At 41.5% G+C, this 24590-nt stretch overlaps 1 protein-coding gene across 4 annotated transcripts in view; it reads left to right on the top strand.

Annotated features, from left to right (window-relative positions):
• The first annotated feature begins 696 nt into the window (after positions 1 to 696).
• Positions 697 to 24590, top strand: part of ebf3b (EBF transcription factor 3b) — an 88292-nt gene continuing 64398 nt past the window's right edge. The window contains exons 1-6 of one of the 4 annotated variants that reach the window (XM_044136494.1): positions 697 to 1863; positions 2187 to 2343; positions 2750 to 2813; positions 3028 to 3083; positions 5029 to 5102; positions 6871 to 6939. In XM_044136494.1, the coding sequence (XP_043992429.1) occupies positions 1733 to 1863; positions 2187 to 2343; positions 2750 to 2813; positions 3028 to 3083; positions 5029 to 5102; positions 6871 to 6939 (551 nt within the window). In that variant the 5' untranslated portion in view covers positions 697 to 1732. The remainder of the gene's footprint in view (positions 1864 to 2186; positions 2344 to 2749; positions 2814 to 3027; positions 3084 to 5028; positions 5103 to 6870; positions 6940 to 24590) is intronic. The other 3 variants (XM_044136493.1, XM_044136496.1, XM_044136495.1) reach the window with 3 other exon arrangements.

Here is a 24590-nt window from a genome sequence, read left to right as displayed (position 1 = left end):
ACGGGACGTGCGTGAAATAAGAGGGAGGGCAGAGAAGCCACGCGGCGTGGGGGTCCCCTCGAAGTTGTGTCTCAACGCTCTCTCCGTGACCAAAAAGTGACAAGTAAATAAATAAATATTCACCTTCAATAACTGGTCAGAATTTCTCTGACTTACGGCAATGCGAGAATTATTGTCATTGTGTATTTCATCCCCCGTCCTTGACTCGTTCATAGCGCAGAGAAATCGAGAAACTCTTTTATTTTATGGGATAAAAAAAAACAACAACTTGATTTTGTTGCAACTTCTCAACGAAAAATTAATCCAATATGATAGATTTTTAATGACGTGTGATTCTTTTAAATGAAAGCTGAGTTATCCGTGTCATATATCTTAATTGCATTTTAGAAACTTCAAAACATTTGGAAAAATGTGAAAAAAGGGACAATTTTAGACAACTATGGTACAAGTATAAACGTAATGTGCCAGTACTGAAACGTATTTTCTTTTCCGGAACAAAATTATTTCAAAACTTTTTTAAAGTAATATCTTCAAAAAACAATAGAAATAATCAAACAAACATTAATCCAAGGAATACAACAAAATTCATCAATTTTAATCAACAGAAACTAAAGAAAACTTGCGATCATTAAAGAAAAACAAAGAAACATGAATTCTGAAGTCGGAGTTAATAAGCATTTTATTATTATTATTATTATTACTATTAATATTACCACTATTTTTTTTTCTCTCTCTCTCTCTCCTTATTATGTTTGATGGTTACACCCCGCTCGAATTGTCCATATCATTAAAAAAGTCAAACTCACCACATATAGGGGCCTAAGCAAGAAGGAAAAAAAGTGGAGCGAGTGAGTGTTCTCATGCTGCTGCACTAAATGGGCTGCACCCGCGGAGTGGAGCGCCGCTGCCTGACAGGAACCGTCAGCGCTCCGTATATGGTCAAAACCCCGCCCCCGTCAGCGTCACGTTCTGACAGCGCCTCTCCCGTGGGTTTAGAGTTTTGGCTCCCGGGAAAGATTTCAGTCCTCGGGGAAAGAGGGCTTAGTTTTGCATGTTCCCATCCATCCTGCACGACGCGAAAGGGGCCCCCTTATCCACCTCTCCTGTGTACGAGGAACACCTCCACTGGTGATCAGCCTTTGCCTTCGTGTGTTTGTCTTGCGGAGAAGCAGCAGCAGCAGCAGCAGCAGCACCTCCACCACCACCACCAGCAGCAGCAGCAGCAGCAGCAACAGCAGCACCTTTTTCCAGGAGTGGGGCTTGCTTTTTTTTTTTTTTTAATTCAACGAGAAGTCCTGAAGGTTTTGGATGCGGGCGCTTCAGGGATGTGGGCACTTTGAGAGCAGCAGCATCACCCACAAACACAAACAACTGCCATCGATTTTTCTCTGAATAGCACAGAAAGACAAGAAACAAAAAAAGAAAAGAAACAGAGGAACAATAGCAAGACAAAAAAAATCTCGTCTATTGAACAATTCACTTTTGCAGTTTGTGGATACCGCTCTAACTAAGTACAGCACTTTGAGAATTGCTCACATCGGACGGACTGAAGAGGGAGGCAAGACCTGTGGACCGGGTTTTTTCCCCTCGCAAGTCTTATCCCGCGAAGATAAAACCCTGAAGGATAACACGCTTGGACGTTTATTTCCCCTAATTTCACAGGAGGCTCTTCTCTCTCTTTTTTCCCCCCTTCTTCTTCTTCTTCTTCTTCTTTTCACGCAAATTGTCCTAAATGTTTGGGATTCAGGAAACTATACCGCGGGGTGGGACGACGATGAAGGAGGAACCGCTGGGTGGACTGAACTCGGTCCGCTCCTGGATGCACACAGCTGGGGTGGTGGATGCAAACACAGCCGCCCAAAGGTACGCATGCCAAAAAATGCATCTGATTTTTTTTTTTCCCTCGCACGCATTCAGCTCCTCATCATATCGACCCCTCAATCCCCTGAATACTCTGTATCAATTACGGTCTCCCAATAAAATGCCCCCCCTTCGGCTTTTCGCTTCTTTCATTACATCAGATTAGCCATTATTGTGACAAATCAAGAAATCTCCCCCGGTTTGTGCTCAAGCGTGCTTCTGCATCCTCAATGTTTCTCCCCCTCCACCAGCTTCTCCATCATCTAGTGGCATATCCCCGGTGTCCGGTGCTTTAACCGAGATGGTCTCTTGTTCTCTCCCCGCAGCGGTGTCGGCTTGGCACGGGCACATTATGAAAAGCAGCCCCCTTCCAACCTCAGAAAATCCAATTTTTTCCATTTCGTCCTGGCGCTGTATGACAGACAGGGTCAACCCGTGGAGATCGAAAGAACAGCTTTTGTTGACTTTGTGGAGAAAGAAAAAGTAAGACGTTTTAATAATAATAAAAAAAATAATTTTATTATTATATATTATTATTTATTTTTATTTTTTTTGGAAATAAATGTATCTGCAAATAACCTGCACATGTTTCCAAATTATGTTCTCTGAAATTATAGAGGCGGGAAGTCACGTGTATTATTGATTTCTTTTTTAATGATTATTATTATTATTATTATATATATTTAAAACTCAATTCGCTTGTGACAGAGAGTCGTTTTAACCACTAAAGCAGATCTTCATACTTACAGAATTAGAAAAGTGCATGTATTTAGATTTTTATATTTGATAAAAACAAAACAAAACAAACAAACAAACAAACAAACACGTGTGTTAATTCTGGAAACCTGTTTCACTGATGCTGATTTTCACAAATTGTTGTCTTCTGCAGGAACCAACCAGTGAAAAAACTAACAATGGAATACATTACAAACTACAGTTATTGTACAGCAACGGTGAGTAGAACTAAAACTAAAATTAATAATAATAATAATAATAATAATAATAATAATAATAATAATAATAATAATAATAATAATAATAATAATAATAATAATACTTTATTTTGAAATACGTTTTATTTTTTATTGAACGTTACTTCATTTGCAAGCTATAATTCATGAAACATTTCTAAAGTGCTCCTCTTCTTCTCCACCCTCCCACCTCCAGGCGTCAGAACAGAACAGGATCTTTACATACGACTAATCGATTCCATGACGAAGCAGGTAAGCTGTTTGTCACACTTTACGTTTCTTTTATGCACGGCGCAAAACCTCAAAGTGCCGTGCAAATCGTCACCCCCTAAAGCCTGAGGAGGGGAACATAACAGAACTTATGGTACAAAATAAAATCAAATTACGTGCGTAATCAGAAGAGACAGCCTCTATTTTTGACTGTTTACGTTTGACCCTACATTATTGCCATACTCCTAAAAGTCAATGTCACCCTGGAGTTTTTTTTTTCTTTCTTCTCCTTCTACTTTTTCTTTTTTTTGGCTTCTTTGTAAGTTCAGTTTGTCCAAGCATTAAAAATTTACGCATCACCTCTGCTCCATATGATCTGATTTGACTTTTCTCTCGCAAAGAGTCAGAGGTGACGCTCTAAACCAGTTCTGGAATAGTGTTTAACATCAATATACAGTTATTATTAATATTATTATTATTATTATTATTATTATTATTATTATTATTATTATTATTATTATTATTATTATTATTATTATTATTATTATGTTTTTTTCAAAAGGAGATTAAAGCCTAAACGCACGGTGTGGATTTTTAAATCCAAACCAAACCCGATTATAATGAAGAAATAGATAGATTAAATTAAATTAAATATTAAAAAGGCCGCACACACATGCATAATTTTTTAGCCTTCCATTTTCCCCCTTGTTTTGTTATTAAAGCAGAGGGTGTGGAGGGGAGGTTGAGAGAGAAGGGGGGGGTTAGATAGAGCCGTGAAGCTTGGACAACATTCCTGCGCGAATGATCCGAGTCAATGACGCAGAACAAGCAATTTATGGATTTCTGTTACTGCAGTTGCAAATAGCGACATAAATCAAACCAATATAGATAATCGCCAGTTACAAGCGGGTAAAATACTACAAAAAGGAACGAGGGGGAAAAAACATAATAAAACCTGCAGGTCAACCAAGTTATATTTTATCATGTGAATGATGCGACCTGGTTCAGATGTGTCACTCTTTTTTTTTTTTCCCCAAACTCGTTTTATCCTGTTGGCCTGAAGCGTGCCAGACGATGATTGAATTTATTAATGGCAACACAGCAAAAAAAATCAGCAATAAAATGATCACCCTTATTATTATTTGCTACGTCCCTTTTTATTTATGAACGTTGACTTTTATTCATTTGTTTATTTCACTCACATTTGCACATTGTGTCTCAGCCTTGTACGAGGGAGTAAAATAAAAAAAAAAGAGAGAGAAAGAAGTCTATCCTTAGAAATAGAAGAAGGAAGGAAAGGGGAGGGAGGGAGGTGATGGAGGGAGGGAGAGAAGAGCGGCAGAACTGATAGCTCCACGCCATCTGTTTCAGCCAATGCTCAAAAATTACTCAACCGTACCGCCAGACACCGCTTTTTATCCACAGAAAGATCATTGTTAGCGGCTCAAAATAAACAACAGATTGCCCATTAACACTTTCCCCCAAATATCCCCAGATTATAAGCATATTGATGACACTTCTATTGGATCTCTCCTCGTGAAAAATCTCTTCTGTGTGTCTGTGCGAGCCACAGGATATTACCGAGATTAATAATAATAATAATAAAATAATACTGTTTATTATTAGGCTATTTCTATAATTATAAAAAAAAACAACCTTAAATTGTGTGCTTTTTTTCATTTTGAAAAAATAATGCTATTGCTGGAATTAAAATATTTGTTTCTGCTATATATATTATATTTTGGAATTGTTGATCATGTTTAAGATAGATGGGGGGGCTGTTATGGTTTTTTTTTTTAGAGAGAGAAATAATTTGCACATGGGAACCACATTTCCTATTCAGTTTAATATTCTGAGCTGTCTGTACATTGTGTGTGTTTATTTTCAGGAGAAGTAAAATCAGTACAAAACATAAATGTACATATATTTATTTATGTTGCAAAATAAATTAACACAATTTATTTCTGTGTCATTTTGGTTTAAAAAGGCCATAGTTTATGAGGGTCAGGACAAGAATCCAGAAATGTGCAGAGTTCTTCTCACTCATGAAATCATGTGCAGGTAAGCATTGTGTATATTTATTATTATTAGTATTATTTTACATTGATATGCTGTCCATGTTGCAGAACCAGGCAAACTCGTTATTCTCTTTCCCTCCAATAAGTTTTGACACTTTTGATGTGATGCAGCAGCCTAAATTGTTCTGTGGTCCTTCAGCAGCCACACACACACACACACACACACACCTACACACACACACGCACACACGCATACTGAGCCAGAGCGAGAGAGCTAGAGAGGAAGAGAAAGCTGCTGTCATTCCAAACTTTGATATGATGTGATTAGACTTTGATACAAATATGACAGTGAAAATGAACTGACTGTCTTTTTTTATTGAATGGAAATTGACATAACCACACAAGATCCAATTTCTTCCTTTATTTCTTTTTCTTATTTAATGTGATTTCTTTAGGAGCTGCATGCCACTGTTAATGTTCTGTTATGCATAAATGCAGCATGCAGCGCATTCTCTATCTCTCTGTCTCTCTCTTTTTTTTTTCATTTTAGTACAGAGTCATTTCTCGCTTGATCCCACCTGTCAACACTGATCAGCGAGCCTTTTAGTGTCATTTAAACCACGTAAATCTCAACAGCTCACGTTGCACCCGCCTATTCATCGGTGTCACTGATACTAAAAGGAAAAAACTCCTTTTGTTGTTATTGTTAAGGCTCAGCGTGAGCTCTGTGAACACTGAATTTGGATACTGTCGGTTAACCTCTCCTTTGTTGCACCCGGTGCATTGTTCAAGTTGTGCTGGTTGGGGAGCAGGAGCAGCATGAGAGCTGAGAATGATTTGTCCTTTTTCATGCATAAACTCATCACTCACGCTCAATTTATACATGCATCCATCACTTATTTGTGACACACCGAATATGCTCGTGCTGTAGGGGTAATTTTTTTTTTTTTTTTTTTTTTTATCAAGAGGAAGTGCATTTTGCTGCTGCATAAAATAAGTACTGGAACATATTACGACATATATAAGAATGCTGTTTTGATATATTACCTAATTCTATCTTTATTTTTTTCTCCAGCTTGTTTTGAATTACATTTTTTTCTTTCCTTTAATACATCTCAGCTATAAAGCTCACCTTTAATATTGCCTCTTGTAAATAAGGGACACCCAGATAGTGTGTGGTTGACTGACAGAAGCTTTGTTTTTCTCCTTGCAGCATATGGCATAAATCAATCCCATTCACATACGCTGCTACGTTTTCATCTCAAACGGAAGCCGAGACGATGCATTTGTTTGTTGTTGTTTTTTTTTTTCCTTATGCACTTCCTGTTTCTGAACCAAAGCGGTGGTAGGCAGCAGCTATAGCTATAGGTTTTTCTTTTTTTTCTTTTTTTTTTTTTACACTGAGGAAAGGGCTGGAGCAATGTGCTGGAAGATAGATTAGTGCTTTTGAGGGCCATAATTGATAAATGCCCCACAGAAATATTGGTTGAGGGTGGCACCTTGCATCTCCCTCAGAAATAGCAGCTTGGCAATTAGAGGTAAACAAAAGCTGAAGCTGTGAAAAGTGACTCCCCTGCCTCCTGGCCCAGTCCCCACTCCCCTCCCTTCCATCGCTAAGCCAAACAACACAACATGTTGTTTTCACCATTTTTATCAGCCATCAGCATCAATGGGATTGGGTAGATTGAGTGAAGGAAATCTCAAGGCAATGTCTTACCACTCTGATGTACTTAGCGAATAAATGTTCTGAAATTTAGCTAATTATTTGTTGTAAAAAAAAAATAAAAGAATAATTTTCTCCGTGTCTCCAGCCGATGCTGCGATAAGAAAAGCTGTGGAAACAGGAACGAGACCCCGTCAGACCCCGTCATCATTGACAGGTAGGGTGTGTGCATCATTCTGCATGTGTGTGTGTGTCTGCAAAGCGGCAATGAGTGAATGAATGAGAGTCACACCGACTAAGCAGATGAGTGACGGAGTGCTTGATCTCCCTCCTGGTGCACCAGTCTGGCCCAGTTGGGCTGACTTGCATCTTCCAACAACACGGTGTGGGAACTGCGGGCGAGTCTGTGTGAGCGGCTGAGGGGCTTCTTTCCCAGGTAGCCTGTGCTCCACCGAGGGGGCGGTCACCACCTGGATAGGGTCTGTTGGATCACAGGTGGTCGAGCCACCAGAGGATCATGCTGGGAACAACGTCTAATTAGCTCGCTCTTATCTGGCACGCTGTCGTATCTTTATTTTTGACAGCGACGCCGTCAATAATAATTGCTTTTCATTGACTACTTCCTCCACTCGGGCGAGCTGCTTGCTGGGCCACCACTAAAGTTTTGTTTTCAGGGCGGATAAACATTTTATGGCTGCTGTTTTGAGCTCCACCTGAAGGGAAGTTGCACCTTGCACATTTATATTACCCTCACCGCTAAAGAGGAAGAATAAAAGCTCCTCTCTGCAGGCACTGACATTTCTTTCCCATGCCAGAGCAATAGGTCCTGGTCAGTAAGGGGTTTGTTTAGGTTGAACATATGTGCGTGTTTGTGTGTGTGTGTGTGGTTGGATATAGAGGTGATGCAGGGGGTTGCAGCCTGAGCGTTGGATCTCAATGTAACTCTCACCACGTAGTGAGGGAGGCAGCAATGCTAATGTTTGACTAGCCGGAATCACTGTTTGCTTAGCGGAGAATGCCTGGTATCTGACAGAGGGGACAACTCTCTTATTAGTAATCAAATAGGGCTGAGCAGTTGTTGCTGCCACTCCACTCCAGCGGCTTCTCATGCATCAGGAAGTAGGGAGCCGGCTGCCCTGGGAGCCTGGATGGATTACCAGGGCTACTGCTGTCTGAACCCCAAACTCACACAGACACAAATGCACGTCAACACACATACTCGGACGGAGACACAAGTGCAGCAAGAGACACGCTCTTTGCAGGCGTGCATGCACGTTTTTTGTATGTTGTTTAAAGTACTGCTCTGGTTGACTGTTTTTTATTTTTATTTTATTTTTCTATTTTTATATAGCTTGGGAGGGAAAAAAATAGGAGACATCTGTACAATTCAAAGTTCTGGTGATCTGACTGTAGCTCTGAGTTTGAGTAGTGCGAACATTTGTTTCAATCCTAGAAACATAAAACACCCTTCCTCCGAAATGTCACGTGATGATATTGTCGTTACGAGCATTTATTTACAGTAAGAGAAAATTTTAAAATAAACTAAGGAAAGGAAACCATTGACTTTTAAATAGCATGTTCTCGATGTTTTAACTTAGGAAGTGTTCAAGCATCAGTATTTGCTGGAAAATCAAGATTTCCAATCAAAGCTTTCACATGTCTTGGCATGCACTCCATAAGTTTTTCCTACTGATGTTGAGTTGAGGTGATCACCTAGTCAGTGCCGCAGTACACTGACATGTGCTTCTTGTGTTGACTCGACTGGCTTTCACGTAGAGATGCTGGTTTCAAAACAATTTGCAGGGGTCAACTTTATATTTTGAGAAACTCATATCTAATGGCTATGGCAGGTTTAAAATATTTTTTATTCATGTTTAATTTTTTTAAACAAAAACTGGAACATTTGTTAGATTCAGGTCAGTCTGATCTTGCAGGGGTATGGATAATTTTGTCAAACATTTTTTGTCATATTTTTCCTACAAATCCTCTTAATGAGATGACAGAGAAAGTGCTTATTTTCAGCTATTTTATGCATTGAGTAACGCAGTACTGCGTAACCCCTACAATTATTGCTGCACACTTCTGGTCAGCTGGCGGAAATAAGCTTACTATGCTTTTCCCTGGATAACAAGAAAAAACACTAAATAGAAAAAAGAAATTCAATTGTTAAAAACTATAGTTAATGGAGGTTATGCACAGCATTAATAGAGCTATAATTCAAAAATAATTTGTATTATTTCAGCAGTAGTAGGCGTAAAGGTGGGTTTTCAGATTGAAAAAAAAAATTACATATACGTACATTTTACTTTTAAATCTCTCTTTTGGCCTATGCCAAATGTACATACATATTATTTAAGGCATGCTCAGTGGATGTATACCAGACTGAAAAGCTGCATTTATTAGTCAAGTGGAGTTATGAAAAGACTGGACTAAATAGGAAATATCAACTTTTTCCCGGATTTCCGGTCCTTTCATGTTTGCTTTGTGTCGTTGCTACTGTTTAAAGTTTCGCACACCATTGTCCCTCATTCTGATCGGACAAAAGCGTGTAACTTAAGTACAATAAGCAAAATGAAAGCAAGTAGAGTTAAAGTCAAGAAGAAGGGGTGGGAAAAAAAGGGGTGGTAAAAAAAAAAAAAAGAGAGAGAAGCGGATGGATATTGTAAGCTCAACCAGCTCAGGGAGGGCTCGGATTTTCATTGTGACGACTCTGAATAGGAGCAGAGTATCCCTTTCCTTGCACAATGAGCAGCTCTGTTGAAACACAAAAGCATATGTTCCTCATTAGACCCTCCCATTGTCTCCATGTCGTAACTATGAGCCCGTCAGCTCACCCTAACAGACCCACGCAGGTTCCCAGTGACTGAGGGGGGAAACGCTCACAGAGAGAGGGGCGCCTGTGAAAGTTTGCAGAGGTTAGCAAGAGTTACGGACATGACCCGAGCACCAAGCGCGCTTACTTACTGTACGATTATTTAGTGCAGTCACTTGACTCTTCCTGCAGTGCATATGGTTAAGCTTTTAGTTTAAGCCCCCATGTTTTACAGCCATTTCTGTTACATCTGTCATTTTCCCATACACATCATTAGAGGCACCTGTGCTGTGGTCGCTGCTGGCAGAAACTGATTATTTCCAATTGAGTAGAACATAGCTGAGTGACATAAACCTAGAGGAGAGGTTTGATTGTTGAATCAAGCATGTCTCATCTGTCTAGAATTACAGCATGAGAGAAAAAAGAAAACAAAAAGAAAGAAAGAGAGAGAGAGAAAAAAGAAAAAGCCCAGCGAGCACTGCCACATTTCGTTGAGAAACAGTAGCATGGCTGAACCTTAAGAAACAGATTTGGAGTGAATCATTGATGGCTTTCACTCTCTGTAACATTTTCCCAGATGGTACGAGGGGGGAAAGCGCACACAGCTAGCTGGCATCTAGCAAGACATTAACTGGCGTTCCCATGGATCTGGCATATCCAACGGAGTTTGGGAAACTTATCATTCCAAATGTGTCCTATTTTCCTGCGGTCAAGCCAGACATCTGTTTACCCTATTTTCTCTTGGAGTTTTGATACAGATTTTCACTCAGATTTCTGAAGAGGAAGGATTCTCTTAAAAAAAAAAAAAAAAAAAAAAAAAAGAAAAAAAAATGTTGGTTAGATATTGGCCCAACAGCTGTCACAAAGTTTCAGCGCTACTTGGGCTTTAAATATTTCAGCAATTACACTAGATGCCCTTGCATTATTCATATTTGGTTTTGGATGAAGAAAAGTCCTATTTTTGATTAATTCTCGTGGTTTTATATCAGGCATGGGGCCGGCATGAGGTTCTCACGGTGTGTTTAAGGCGCTACAAAAAAATCTAAAACAATATCTGAGTGCCTTTATTTAAAACTGGAGCATTATTCATGCTACTGAAATAAGATTGTATTGTTTATTACAGTCATGGTAATGTTTCGATAGCCTTTATTTATAGTTACTATGAGTCTGACGCATTTAAATGTGCTTAATATTATAAGTTTGTTGGTAATATCATTATGAAAACTTCTATTATCTGGTTAATTACTGAGGCTAATTCCTTAGTCAGTAAAAACAGAAACCTGCCCTTTAAAATTATGTTACACTAATAGGTTGATAGGTGGGGCTCTTTCAGTTTCCACGCCTCTACTTTACTTATTTTCAGAGACTAGAATATATATATATATATATATATTTTTTTTTTTTCCACCAGCCAAATTTGTGTTTCTTGTAGAAAAGAAAAAAAAAGGTAGCAGCCATTCTATTGGTCAGCTGACCAGCAGTGTGCAGCAACAGATAGGGCAAGAAGATTACTTGCGGTACTCCCTACTCCATACAGCCAGATAATTAAAAGACCCTTAAACTGTAGGAATGAAATGACAGACAGATTTATGCAATTTTGAAATCACCATTTTTTAAATACGTATTATACCTTTATCCCAGCCTCTCTTCACTTTGTATTTACCATGACTTCAGTCAGTAATATAAATGTGTTTTTCAAACATAAAAAGTGAAAAAAATGAAAAAAATTCGAAGCCAGTTGGTGCGAGAATTAGATTCATCTAGAGACTAATTGTTGCGATGTTGCTATGGCCGCATCCCCTTCCAGTTTGCATAAATCTGGCAGAGCTGCAGATGTCACTTTTATAAGTTAATGGTGCTTTAAAGTAACTGGGGGGCAGGTTTATTTAGTCTGTAATTTAAATCTTGAGAGTTATAGTGATGAGGTACCCAATATCTGATTAGATGTTTTTCTCCCCCCCATTTACAGTGCACGCAGCATATATCCCAAACATAACTTAATTTACGATGACTCCTCTGGTCTGGGATCTGTCTTCACTCTTCTGCATATTGACTTTGTCTTCTCTTGTGCGAAAGATTAGATACATTGGCCAGGCTCTACGCATGGATTTTGTAATAAGGCGGCACATGTTGTTGAAAGATGAGAGAAAATGAGTCATTCTGACTGTCTGGGTTCAAAGGTCACCTTTAGCCTGGGAAAATTGGGATTTTTTTTTTCTGTTTTTTTTTTTTTTTTTTTTTTTTGACGGCAGAAATCAGTCGGACAGTGTGTGAATTCTGGTTTTATTGTATCTTCGTGAGGTCGGACATCCTGTCTCAATTTTCATTGCCATTCGCAAACAGTTTTTGGAAGAGAGCTAAACACGTCAGCTTCATTTTTTCCATCGGCCACAGCACTCCATTTCACTTCCTGTCACAAAGGTCAAAGAGCGCTGACCTTTGGAGTGCAGCCCAGCCACTGAATAATTCATGACATTGACTTGTTTTTTCCCCTTATTTTTTCCCCCCATTGCCTCCTTTTTTTTTTTTTTTTTTTCGGTCAGCACACATGGCTGTGCGGTGGGAGGCTTTTATTCATTTAGCTCATTTATAAAAGGGCCTCGCTGCACCTGTTTGTGTGTTAATGCAATTAAATTTTGGCCTAATGTAAATTTTGCTTAGCTTTCTGTTATGTCCCTCATTAGGCAGCCTGTATTTTCTAAACGACTTTGCGTTATCGTTCATTTGTGGGAACACCTACGAGGTCATTTCCCAGAGTGCACTTGACTTGTTGTCAAGTTGTTTACCAGAAACAAAAGGGGGGACCGCAAGCCTCAGAACGTCTCGCGAGCGGCCTCCTAAGAAACAAATCGTGGAAATTTGTGCGCTCCCATCTGGTTTTTGCAGAGCCGTGATTACCTCCGAAAGCTGAACAAATGCCAGTATTTATAAGGTCAGCCCTTTATGTGGAAATGCGATGTAAATGAGAATCAGCGAAAGGGGACATTAAACAAAATTAAATTCATTGTCTCCTTTAATGTCATTTACATTTTTGGCTAAGCTCCGGACTGTCAAAGAGGATTTCTAAAACCATTTTAATTGCACATCAGCATTGAGGGAGAAAACCCCCCCCAAAAAACGGAGGGTGTTTTCACTGTGCAGCTGCCTTGATAACCTGCGAAAAAGAAGTGTGTTTATGAAGTACCTAAATGACATGTTTTCACTGCGTCTGCACAGGGGCAATTAAGATGGCAGTCAGTAGGTAGTGTTAATCTGCCATGGTACTCCAAGCATCCTTAATGAAAATGATGCTGAGGGTCTTTATTTTATTCTTAATACTTTTTTTTTTATTATTTTGCATTGCACTTTTAAGTTGCAGCAGTTGAGTTGCAGTGCTTCCTTTATGGTTTAGCCATTAAAGCTGTTAACATGTATAGGAAGTGCCCTCTTCTTATATTTCTGCACGCATGCAAACACCTGCGAACACCTAATTACTTGCGACTTAACAACACATTCAAGTCGACGTTGTATTTATGGACGTGTTTGGCATCATTCCTGAGACAGATGTGGGTTGAGAAATGGGAGCACAAGCCGGCCACCCCTGCTTTAAGCCGCTGTGGTGTTTGAGTGAAGCCTGTCTCCTGCCGGGGTCCAGAGCAGGAAGAGCAGGAAGTGTTGAGAGCGAAAGCTGTACTTTGGCAGCTCTCCTTTGGCTTGCACTTGCCGAAAAATGAAACCCAGACCCTCTGTGCAGCCCCTAAAGGAGCCAGAAACCTTCCTTCCCAGCGCTCCCAACCATCCAGGATTGGGTAATACTTGTTCACTAAGCAAAACATTACCTCAAATTATTCTCGCCCTGTTCCCCCTATTCCCTCCTCCCCTCGTGTCGGTTTTTTATCGCAGTTTGTAAATGTCAAGACACGTACGACGACGCAGAGTATAAATGATATTTTCCAAATTATGCTCACATGTTTGGGTTCACATGAGTGGCGGCTGAATGTAACGTGGTGCCTGATGCTCCCGCGGGACGCCCACCTCACTGGGGTAGCATTCCCCAGTGGCATCAGCTAATGGCAAGACTTGACAACAGCAGAGAAGCCGGGGGTGTTGTGTTTTACTAGCGCTGAGCAGGGGTGATGACTTTAACATGTGTGCAGAGAGAAAGACGGAGATGTTTGTGTGCTCTGTGTGCGTGTGTGCGTGAGTGTGTGTGTGTGCTGTGCTAAGGAGAGAGGTGTGCAATACGAAAGATTGGCGCGGGCCAACAGAGCGACGGATTCGGCTCCAGCTTGACGGCAGTGAAAGACGAAACATGGTTCCACATGTGTTGAGAAAGAGCAGTCCATCTGTCCATGGAGACAACCCCTCCTCCTTCAACCCCCGTTTCTCTTCCCCTCTTTCCTTCTCTTCCTTTCCCTCTCCTCCACTCTTTTACTCCCCTGGTTCAATGCTGACAGAAACAAGGCCAGAGCTGGGGTGATGAGATGAATGCTGGGCCAAAAGCAACACTGGACCTTGTGTACACACACAGAGAGCCACGCACACGCACACGTACACGCCGCACGCACATGCACACACGCGCACACATATATATCCTGAAGAGGAATGAAAAAGGCTTTAGAGAGATTATTTGTTATTTTGTGTTATGTTTTATATATGTTGGTAAAAGTTTTCATTTTTAGTTCTGTGCTGTTTGTGCATTTTAAATCTCGCCGCCCGTAAACAAATCTGAGTTAAAAAAAAAGAAATCAATCTATAAAAACAGGGATTGTTTACAAAAATAAACTGTATCCAAAGAGTGTCAAAAACATTGGGATACAACTATGCTAACACTGAGCAAAAAGGTAACATTAACTATTGTTTGTAAACCCTACGAACTGAAAGTATGGTCGGAGTTATGACTTTTTACCAGTGACGCCCTGAGGGAGTCTTTTTTTTTATGTCAGTACATAAAAAAGAAGACAAGATTTAGATCTAAATGCTCTCTATTTTATTCTTTATAGTATTTATATTGAATGCCCTCAAATGATACCAGTTATTTTACGCCAAAATGTAGGAGGCTTGCTGTATTTTAAAGTAATGAGCTACAATTTGCAGGGATAGGAAAAAAGAGAAGTTGTAACACATATCACCTGATATTTGGTATGTAGGTGCGCACTTCATGGACGAGGCAACAATTTTTTTTGTGCCATAATGAGACTCCTGAAATTCTGTAATAGCTTTTGGATTTCAGTCTGCCTCCCTAACAATGTAATCTGGCAATCTCTTTCAAATCCTTCCACTGCATAATCCATTGGAGCAACAATAAGTATCAATATTCGGCACTAGTTCATGTAAATAGTAAAATGATGTGCTGCTGGTGTAGCTTATTTGATAAAGTTTTATTGTTTAATCAATATTTGTGTTTGTGGAACTTTGCATGCAGTGACAAGTTTAATGTCAAAAAGACTGATGAAGTGAAAAATAGGATTCCAAATCCTTTCTACTGTAATAATAATGTCGTGATTATTTTGATAATATTTCAGTCCATATTGCCAATCCCCGGTGAAAGCTCTAATGAGATAAACAAAACAAGCACTTAGCAGCACTCCTTTCTAATTTAGCTTTATTGCGGTTTTGAAGGTGTTTTGCTTTTCCAAGCGGTAGTTTTTTATTTTTTGGTCAAATCGCTTCTGATTCTGCGAACCAATTTGGTTCACTCAAGCCTATGTTTTTCCTTTTGCAAAAAGTGTCTGTTTTCTTTCTCTTGGCGTTCTCTCCCTTCTCATTCAACCCTTATTAGGTTTCCCCTAATTGTCAAACAAACTGTTGGGTCAACCTCAGTCATATCTGGCCGTAAAACAGCACATTAGGCCCCGGCGAGGGATATATGTGGTATTTCATCGGGAGACGGAGTAATGCTGGGGTTTTATGGTTAAGTACCAGTTCACGCCCACGCCATTTGTTTCGCATTAGAAGCGAAGGTTTTGTAAATCAGATCAATATGTTCGCTGAGATGTGATTCCATGTCGGGATCTCCCGAGTCGTTCGTTCCTCCAGTATTTTTCTTAGGGGACTGGTTGTCGATGCGCACTCTTCCCCTCCTTTGCCCTTCCTTTCCACCCCCCTTTTTCTTTTTTTCTTCCTGTATTTCCCACCTCTGCTGTTCCCTCCCTCCGTCTTCACCTCAATCTATTTCCATTTTCTGAATGTAGCAATTTGTCGCGTGACACGGACGAGATTAGGATGGGAAGCGGTCCTGAAGATTTCATCGGACATGGTCCCGCTCCCGCTGGTGTGAGGTCACAGGACAAAAAATGGGGGGTGGCGATGGTGGGTGGATTCGGGGAGAGGGTCATCAGTTACCTTCGGGGAAACGAGCTGGTCTGCTGGCTGCTCCGTTGGCCCCCAGGGGTGCCTGGGATGTATCGGAGGAGAAGGCCCCAGAGAAGGAGCCCTGAACCAGTGTCATTTATTAAAAGTGACAAGTTATTTCTAACTATAGCTCTGTTTTTATTGTTTTACAATGCTGTCGTTTGGAACGGCGGCCCCTCTCTTCAAGCATCACAAACAAGTGATGAATGAACCAGGTGACCAGCTTTTTTTCCCTTCCTCTTTTTTTTTTTTACATGCTCAATGCACTTAAGCGCCACATGTGCGCAGTTAAATCATGTAACGTATCTTGTTGCTCTGTTAAAATTAAACAAACGTGCAGCTTTAATAAAGATCAGACCATATGTTAAGTGTAGAAGAAATATTTCAGCATTCGCCAGTTTTTTTTTTTTCTTCAGGACATTTGTTCAGTAAATTAATAACAGCTTACAGTATGAATCTCAAGTTGACCTCTGCATAATCAGTTCCAGAACATGACCAAACTGCAATAGTTGAGCTTTTTTCCTCATTCCATTCAGCACTTCCTTAATGAAAACCCCACTAATAATGGAGTGTTATTCAATGTGTGACCAAAGCTCCTTATTGAGGGTCAGCAAGGTACCCGACTGCCCTAACCTCCTCAAACCCTCTCCCCCCCATTTTTTTTTTTTTTTTTTTTTTTTTTTACAGCCAGCTCCAAGTGCGTTAATGATATATGACAGAAATTTCCTTGTGCTGGTTCAGTGGCAAGAAAGGTCCTGGCTAGTCTATATCAATCCATCTGACTTATGTTCCCATGTCTTGAATTACCGCTTGATGGAAACCTGCTGCGGGCTTCTCTCGCCAATTGAAATCAGATCTCCTCCACAGCCTGGTGTGATATTGATCCATATTCAACACCCAGGCTGCGGATCGATCAGTATTGATTTACAATAAAAAACACTCCTCTGCTTGTTCAGCACTGCAATCGATACTTTAAAGCAAAAGAGAGAGGGGGGGAAAAAATGCAAAAAGAAGAAAAACAGGACCTGCACTGTCCAGCTGGAATTTATATATGAGGAAAAAAAAAATGAGGATCTGTTTTATTTCATTTGAGGAGCAAGAGTTTATGTGACCAAACCTTAACCACTCTGGTAACCCCACAACCTCTGCAGTGATCCTCTCCTGCAATGTAAGACAAACCTATAAAAATGGTTTTACAGGATGATATTTCTATAAGGACCCGTTTACTGAAAGAGGTGTGTCTGTTTCTGAATTAGCGGCACATCTGCACTGCAGTCTGCAAGCGCTAAAACTGTCACATCAAATCTGTTGGAGAGCTGAAATGGAATGCTAAAATTGGTGGATCACTTTAGCTTGATTTCGGCGTGTTAACACAATGACATGATTTCCTGTGGTTTTGATATTAATTCATTTCTCATTTTCCACCCCTCCACCTTCTCCCCAATGCTCACACACAGACACATAATCTTGGTCCAAGCCTCCCACACGTTCACGATTAGGGCCCGGTACAATGCTGAACACGCTGGAACAGGCCAAGGCGACCCAGTGAGCACCGGCCAGATCCACTTTCCTCCCTGTCACATCTTAGTCCTAATCTTTCGGACTTCCTCTCCCCTGCCAAATAACTGTTCCCATCCAGCAGGTCCCAGCATTGGCTCAGGCTGCCAACATCTGAAAGTTATTATCCCCAATCTCTGACATCCAGGAGTTTACAGTTATATAATGATGGGGAAAACCACATGTCCCCAGAGGCAGAGAACATTTTTGAGATGCCTCCCCATCTGTTTTGGGGGGAGCTGCCCATTTTGGGCAAAACTCAGAATGGCAGGCAAGCAGAATTTTTTTGTAATCTTTCAGTTATTTATTTTTTTATTTTTTTTCCAACAACTGTAACAGGCTGGTCTGGGAGTCATTATATGGGGTGATAAAGCAAATCCAATTGGGTCAAGTTCCCCTCTACACAGCGCTGGTGGCATCAGCTCTCCCCGCCTCACCGCTCGTCCCTGACTGTGTAAGTGGCGCTTGTTTGTTTGTCCTAGAGAGTCAGTGTTGGGGGGGCCTAATGCAAGCCCAGGGGCCAGCCAGGTCGGAGGCGACGGTAAACCCGAGCTGCCTGGTGTAGCTGCGCTCCCTTGCTGCCGGCTTGGCCTTGTTTGGACTGCAGCTCCGGTTTGCTTTCTTAGAGGGAAGTTGAGCCTCCGTAATCACTGAGCCCTTCGCTCGGGTGGGGAGTGCAGCCGAGGCCAGAGGGAGTGATGACATAGGTCCGCAGAGGCCTGGCCCGGTCCACCCCTGCTGCTCCTCGCATATTTATTTTCTCTTCCCATTGCATGGTTTAAGTCACACCATATTATGTTCGGACCTTATGCACGTGCGTAAGGCACTCAGATGTGATGAGGTGCATCGAGTAAGCCGTGGGCTTTGTTTTTACTAATAAAGCTAGGGATTATTGCCTTGCTGACCTCAGTGTAAACTTTATTAGTCTCTTAATCACATACTCTAGTTATGAAGCAGCCCTACCTGCCTTGGGAGTACTTATACAGCCATACAGTTCACGTTATTGGGGAACTGACTAAATTGCACTCAATTATTAAAACCCCAGCCACACAACTTTGGAAATTTTCTTACATGGGTAAACTATTAGTTTTTTGAGAAAAAAAAAAAAAAAAAGCCCTGTCAACACTGTCTCTCGGACTCCTGCAACGATAATGTAATACTTACTCCACTCCAGCAGGTGGCAATAGTGTGGTCAATAATCATATCAACATTTCAAAAAGATCAGTGACTCTGTTAATTAAAAACTTCCACCGATTTTTGCTGCTATTTTTTAAAAAGCAGCAACAATTGGCAAATCTATCAATATTTTTTTGATGTTACAGAAGACTTTTGTAACTTCTGACAAGGCTTGCATCATCTGTACTCTTCTCAATGAACAGAAGTACCTCCCAGCTGCAGAGAGAGAGAGGAAATTTTCACACTTCTAAGGTGTGAGTAAACTACGCATGTGTGAAGCAGTCATTGCTAAATCTCCAAATCCTCTAATCTGATGTAAGAAAGTTAATCTGTTTTCAACTATTTAGATTGTTTTCTATGTCACTTCCATTGCGTGTTTTCTCTCTAACAGCGTTCATAAAAATTACGTGTAGAATTGTGTTAATTAGATGATTTTCTGAGATGCTAAATGTAGCTAAAGCAGCGCAGGGCTAAAGGCTGGCCACAACAGCTGCAGTGCTTGATTTCTTCAACACTTTACACTCCTAACTATCAGTCATTGACTTCAGCTTGCAGTTTAGTACAAACAGAGTCATGGTAAAGCAAGGTATATTTGTAGAAAAAGTGCTTTGTTATATTCTAAGCGTAGTCTTTAGTCTGGATATCAGCTTTGGGGATCCACTTTCTAAGAATCCAGATTGCCGATCCGCTTAGATACACCACCATTCATTTTTAAACTAATCGGGAGTCCACACTTACCATACAATATAATTCACTACCTGTGGTGCTCCAGCAGGTGGTGATAACAATGATATGACCTGCAGAAAAATAAAAGGATGAATAAAATGAGGATGCCGAAAGCAGTGCTAGGCAAGAGAGTCTCTTAAATCAGTTATAGTTCATGTTTTCCTTGTCATCATTTACCCGCTGTCCACAAGCTGTTGCATCAGAGTTGTTAAAAGGCTCCACTTTGAAAAGTGCTTTTGAAAATCTTTTTTGTCACAGACAGCTTATTTTGAGTGTGGACAGCTACGTGGATGCAGCAGAAAATCGCAAAGCATCTCAAAGTATTTGTATTAATGTGGACAGCGCCTGAATCACTAGGTGAGACGTTGTTTATGTCTAGGTAAATAGGTGCTTTGGCATAGACGAGCAAAACTCTTCCCAATTTTTCGCCGTTTAAAATCTCATCTACGTCAGTTCTTCAAAAATGTTTTATTCAGCATGACCACTCTGTTTTGTTTTGTTACGTTATTGAAATGGGTTGTCGATTCGAATAGAGTCAGCCTGGTGGGCCAATCTCATTGTAACCAGTGGAGAGTGAAAGCCATCTCCGCACTGTGGGCTCACCAGAACACACACTAAGATTGGACAAGGGGGGCAGTGAGTGAGAGAGAGGGTGCGCTGCTCTCCAGATGGAGATCCCAGATATCGGGAAAGGGGGGCGCGGAGGGGGTAATGTCCGGGCCATTTTCCAGGGCTTCCATAATGGGAATCTACCCCTTGCTTGCTTATTAAGTTGTGCACACACGGCAGAGGGACAGGAGAGATGGAGGGGAGAGGAGATAAGGGCAGGCAAGGCGGAGGATGGACAACCTGCTCGCGTTCACCTCTCCGTCGCAAGTGTCAAGCAGACCCTGTCGGAGAAATCGCAGGTCATGTGGACAGATGATTGTCAAAGCTCCACCTTGATAGAGGGCTTTTCCGTCTTTCTTGTCGCTGAGCTGCTGAGGTGAAAGATAAGATTTGTTTTTGTTTTCCGTCGGAGAGGGAGAAAGTATGACGTTCCAGTCAGGAAGGTCGCCTCCGGGGGGTCACCGGGTCGCGGCCCTCACGGTACCTGAGCACCCTCACACAGCTAATCCATTTCTCAGCCTTGCCGAAACGACGAATGGGGTGCGGAGAGGAGTGGGGGGTGGGGAGGGGGTCGGCTCGAGGAGAATGATCTATCAGCGGCAGCAGCAGACATGCAGACAGCATGGCAGCTACTACAGCTAAACAGAGTGAGACGGATAGGCCAAAGTCTCTCATACGTAACACCGGCAGCTTTAAGACGACAGCGCTGAGTGTTATGGATGCTTGACATTGACCTCCGATGCACAGATGGTGTATTTATCAAGGTTGTAGGACAATAGTGTATTTGTTTGTAAATTATTTAGTTCGGCGGGCGAAATGCTGCCTCTCTTCACATAAAAAAAACAAACTTGCCACTTCTGTGAGATAAGAACAATCCGTTTCTGTTCTCCCCTTTTTGTGCCTCTTGTCAGCTGTTTTCTACACGGCTTAGAATTTAGGTGATCATATTTCCAACACTGTCAGTTCTATCAAGTCAAATCTGCTTTAAAAGGCAGAGGAAAAAAGCTCTGCAGCGTACATTTTTCTCTAAGAAAAATATTTGTGTAAAGATAGGCCTGTCATTCCGTGAAACAACATTCATGATTCTTTTATTGGTGCTCTGCCATCGCCCCCCCCACCCCCCACTCTTCTTCCTCTCTTCCCTCTGTGGAAAAAAGGGCTAGTCTACAAAGTGGCTTTTTGTCGTCTGAGAGAAGTAAACTTCATCAGGTCGACGGTGAGGTGTGCTTCACATGTCACTCAGTTGAGCTCTTTCCTAATGAAATGCTGCATACAGATTTCTGCCTGCGGGCTCAGGGGGATAAGACCGTGGTAACAGAATGAAACAAACCCCTTCCCATTCCCTTCACTCACACACACACACACACACAAGCCACACACGCACGCACACATCTTTCTGGAGAGCATCCATGTGAAGAGATCCAAATCTGCAATTTATTCAAATATTGATATTTCTACTTGTCAGGAGAAAGGTGCCTTGAAATTTCCTCTGAGTACTCCTGTCAAAAAAATAGCAGGAAATATGTCAGATAATTCATAAATGGAGTTCAGCGCTGCAAAGTCAGTTGGGAACAGTGAAAAAATATATATATGCTTGTCAATGAAGAATAGGAGCAATATTCCAGAGCCTGCTGCTCATTCTTCCATCATGTCAAGCAAACAGCTTTTGCTGGCCCATAAGCGTTTGTTTCACAGTTTGTGTGTATATTTGTGTACGTCCGTGTATATTTGAACATGTCCTCGTGTATGCACATGTGTATGTATATTTATGCATGTGAAAGTGTGTGTGCTTTGGCAATGTTGTGACTCCTACTTAAGATGTGTTTGTTATCTTTTTTCCATCAAGACACCCCATTTCCCGTCCCGGAGCAGCCAATGGGAATGTGTCCACTTTTTTTTGCTTTTTTTTTTTCTCCTGCAGAGGTCCGTAACCGGACGCTGGCCTCCATGTGGTTTGAATTAGGGCCCCTGAAACTGTGAAGGACGCCTCGAATGACGTGAGGCACTTGCAGACCCAAATTCCATTCTGTTGAACGGAGGAGAAGAGAACTCTGCGGAATCCTCTGAGATTTTTTGGCTCGGCCCCCGTTAGCGATTAAAACAGGGCGGAAACTGAAAACTCAATGAATCATGTGGCAATGTCCCATGAAATCTCTCTACCCTGTCACACCCTCATGCAAACTCGGATCAGCTTAAGTTGTGAAAAAAACAATTGCCTCACTCGTCTGTGATATCTAGTGAATGAAAATTTCTCCGTTTTGGTCTGAAAAAAGTACTTTTTCTCTCTCTTGTTTTACCCCCATCCACTTCCCTCCTGACGGAGTGGCAGCTCTGTGATGATGCATCGCCTGACCACGTCGTGCCAAGGCAAGACAGAATGGGACCTCACATTTCTCCCGCGGTCATGTGATGCCATAGTTCATAGCTGTTGATGAGATGCAGTTTGGCACAGCTTGGGACCCATCTGGGAGATGCAGATACGCAGACACGAGAAGTATTTTACAGCAATGCATCTGCGCGCTTGAAGAGCCATTTAGCATATGCTGCTATACAGGAGAATGTGCAAGGCTGTGGCCAGCTGCAGATTAGGCTCCATTTCTCGAGAATCCGACAAACCAGCTGATCCGTTGTCAGAGATGTGGCAATGCATCGTGTTAGTTGATATTGCGCTTTCAATACTTTGAAAAAGTGTTTTGTCAATTAACAACCACAAACGTCAGTGAATTTTTTCAGACAAAAATCTGAAAAGTTTGGTGCCCATTTTCATTCACCCCCTTATTTTAATAGCCGTAAATACAATTCAGCGCAACCAGTTGGTTTCAAAAAAAGTCATATAATTAGTAAATAAAGTTGAATAAAAGTCTGAAGGGTATTTTAGAGTAGAATTAAAAAAAATATATATATATATGTCATGTTTCATCGTCCAAAAATAGAAAAATGATGGCGCAACTGCCAAGACGCTAAGCGACGCATGGTAACTTTGGAGGAGCTGCAGAAGTTTAGAGCTGGGGATGGAGAATCTGTGGCAGTTCTGAATTTAGCATGCATAGTAATTCCCTAGTCAAAATTAAAACCTAAATTAAATTTAGAGTATGTGGTAAGATTTGAGATGAGATGTTCTGAGATGCTATCAACCCAATCTGACTGACTGACCTCCTTCACTGGGAAATGGCGTGTTAAAAGCCCAAATATACATCAAAGACTTGCAGCTGTGATCGTAGTGAAAGGAGGTTGAACAGTGTAGACTCAGACGGATTAAATACTGTACAAATTCATCCTAAAACTATATTTTCACGGATTTCCATTTGTAAAAGACAATATACTTCTTTTCACATCACAGTTAGATGCTTATGTTGGTTTATCTCAACAAGATACACTGTAATGTGACAAAATGTCCAAAAACGTTCAACAATTTGTATGAAGTCTTCTGGACATCCCAATAAGTATGTGTACATGGCACAGAAAAACATCACAAAAACAAGTAAATTCAGTCACACAACGCATACTTTAAAGTTTTCCTTGTAACGAGGAAATAAAGCAGAGCAACATTGGAGCTGCCAGCCCAGCTTGTTTTGTTTCTGTTAGCTTTAGCAGAAGTCAGAGCCCATCCTGCTGCTCTAGCTCAAGTGGCTGATATGTTCGGCCATCTAAGGCATGGCAGGCGGTTGACAGTCCATGCAGCCTGTCTACCCACAGGACATCTCCACACAGTGTGTCCACAGTGGGGGCCAGCGCTGTCATCTGGGCCCACTATGGACCACTGCTCTGCTGACAGTGAGATGGTAAACGTTTACCACCTCAATCCCCCATTAACTCGGTGAAGGCACTTCGATCCTCTGTGAAAATAATGATATTGATTGGAAGCTTGGGCTTTACAAACAAAATGGTTGCAACTAAAAGAGGGATGGGCCCGTGCATTAGAATATGGGATTTTCGAGGATAAAAGAGTGTTTGGATCTTGTTATATTTTTCCTCTCCTCTATCTGCCTCAAGCCCTCCTTCCCTCCCCACCACCACCTCCTCGTCTTCTCTCTTTCTGCATTTTTTTTTTTTTTTGTGCCTGTGTGTCTCCCAAGATTACCCTCCGCAATCCCTACAATCAAACAACAAATGACAACATCATCGCTCGGGTCCTTTTCAAAAAACGACACAGAAAATGTGCGTTGTAGCTACATTAACTTGCAACAACCCCCCTAATAGACCCTTGTGGGTTTTGTATCTTCTCGCTCTTTCTTTTCCCCCCACTTTTCCTCCTCTCTTCTCTCTGCAAGGGCTGTCACATTTCCACCCCCCGCACCCCCTCCTCCTCACAGCGCGAGCCTCCGAGCCTCGGTGGAGATCAGGAGCTCCCTGTCGGAGGTGCTTTGTCACGTAGCCCAGGGAGCGTGGAACTCACCCAGAGCTGTTGAACAAACACAAGCGCAGGGGCTGTCAATAGCAGCTCCGCAAACTAATTGCCTGTCAAATGAACCACCCTCGTTAAGCTGCCCTCACGCGCACGCACACTTACATGCACGTGCACGTGCCGGGCCCGTTTGATTCAAAGAGTAGTGATACCTTGTTAAAAGGAGAAGACACACGAGTGACACTTCTCTGTTTGCCGTCTTGTTCCCCGCGATCGTTACCTGCGCGTGTGGAGCAGTCACCGTGAGATT

Source organism: Gambusia affinis, linkage group LG13, assembly GCF_019740435.1.
Source record: "Gambusia affinis linkage group LG13, SWU_Gaff_1.0, whole genome shotgun sequence".
Lineage (NCBI taxonomy): Eukaryota > Metazoa > Chordata > Actinopteri > Cyprinodontiformes > Poeciliidae > Gambusia > Gambusia affinis.
This window is presented reverse-complemented; position numbering and strand designations above follow the sequence as displayed.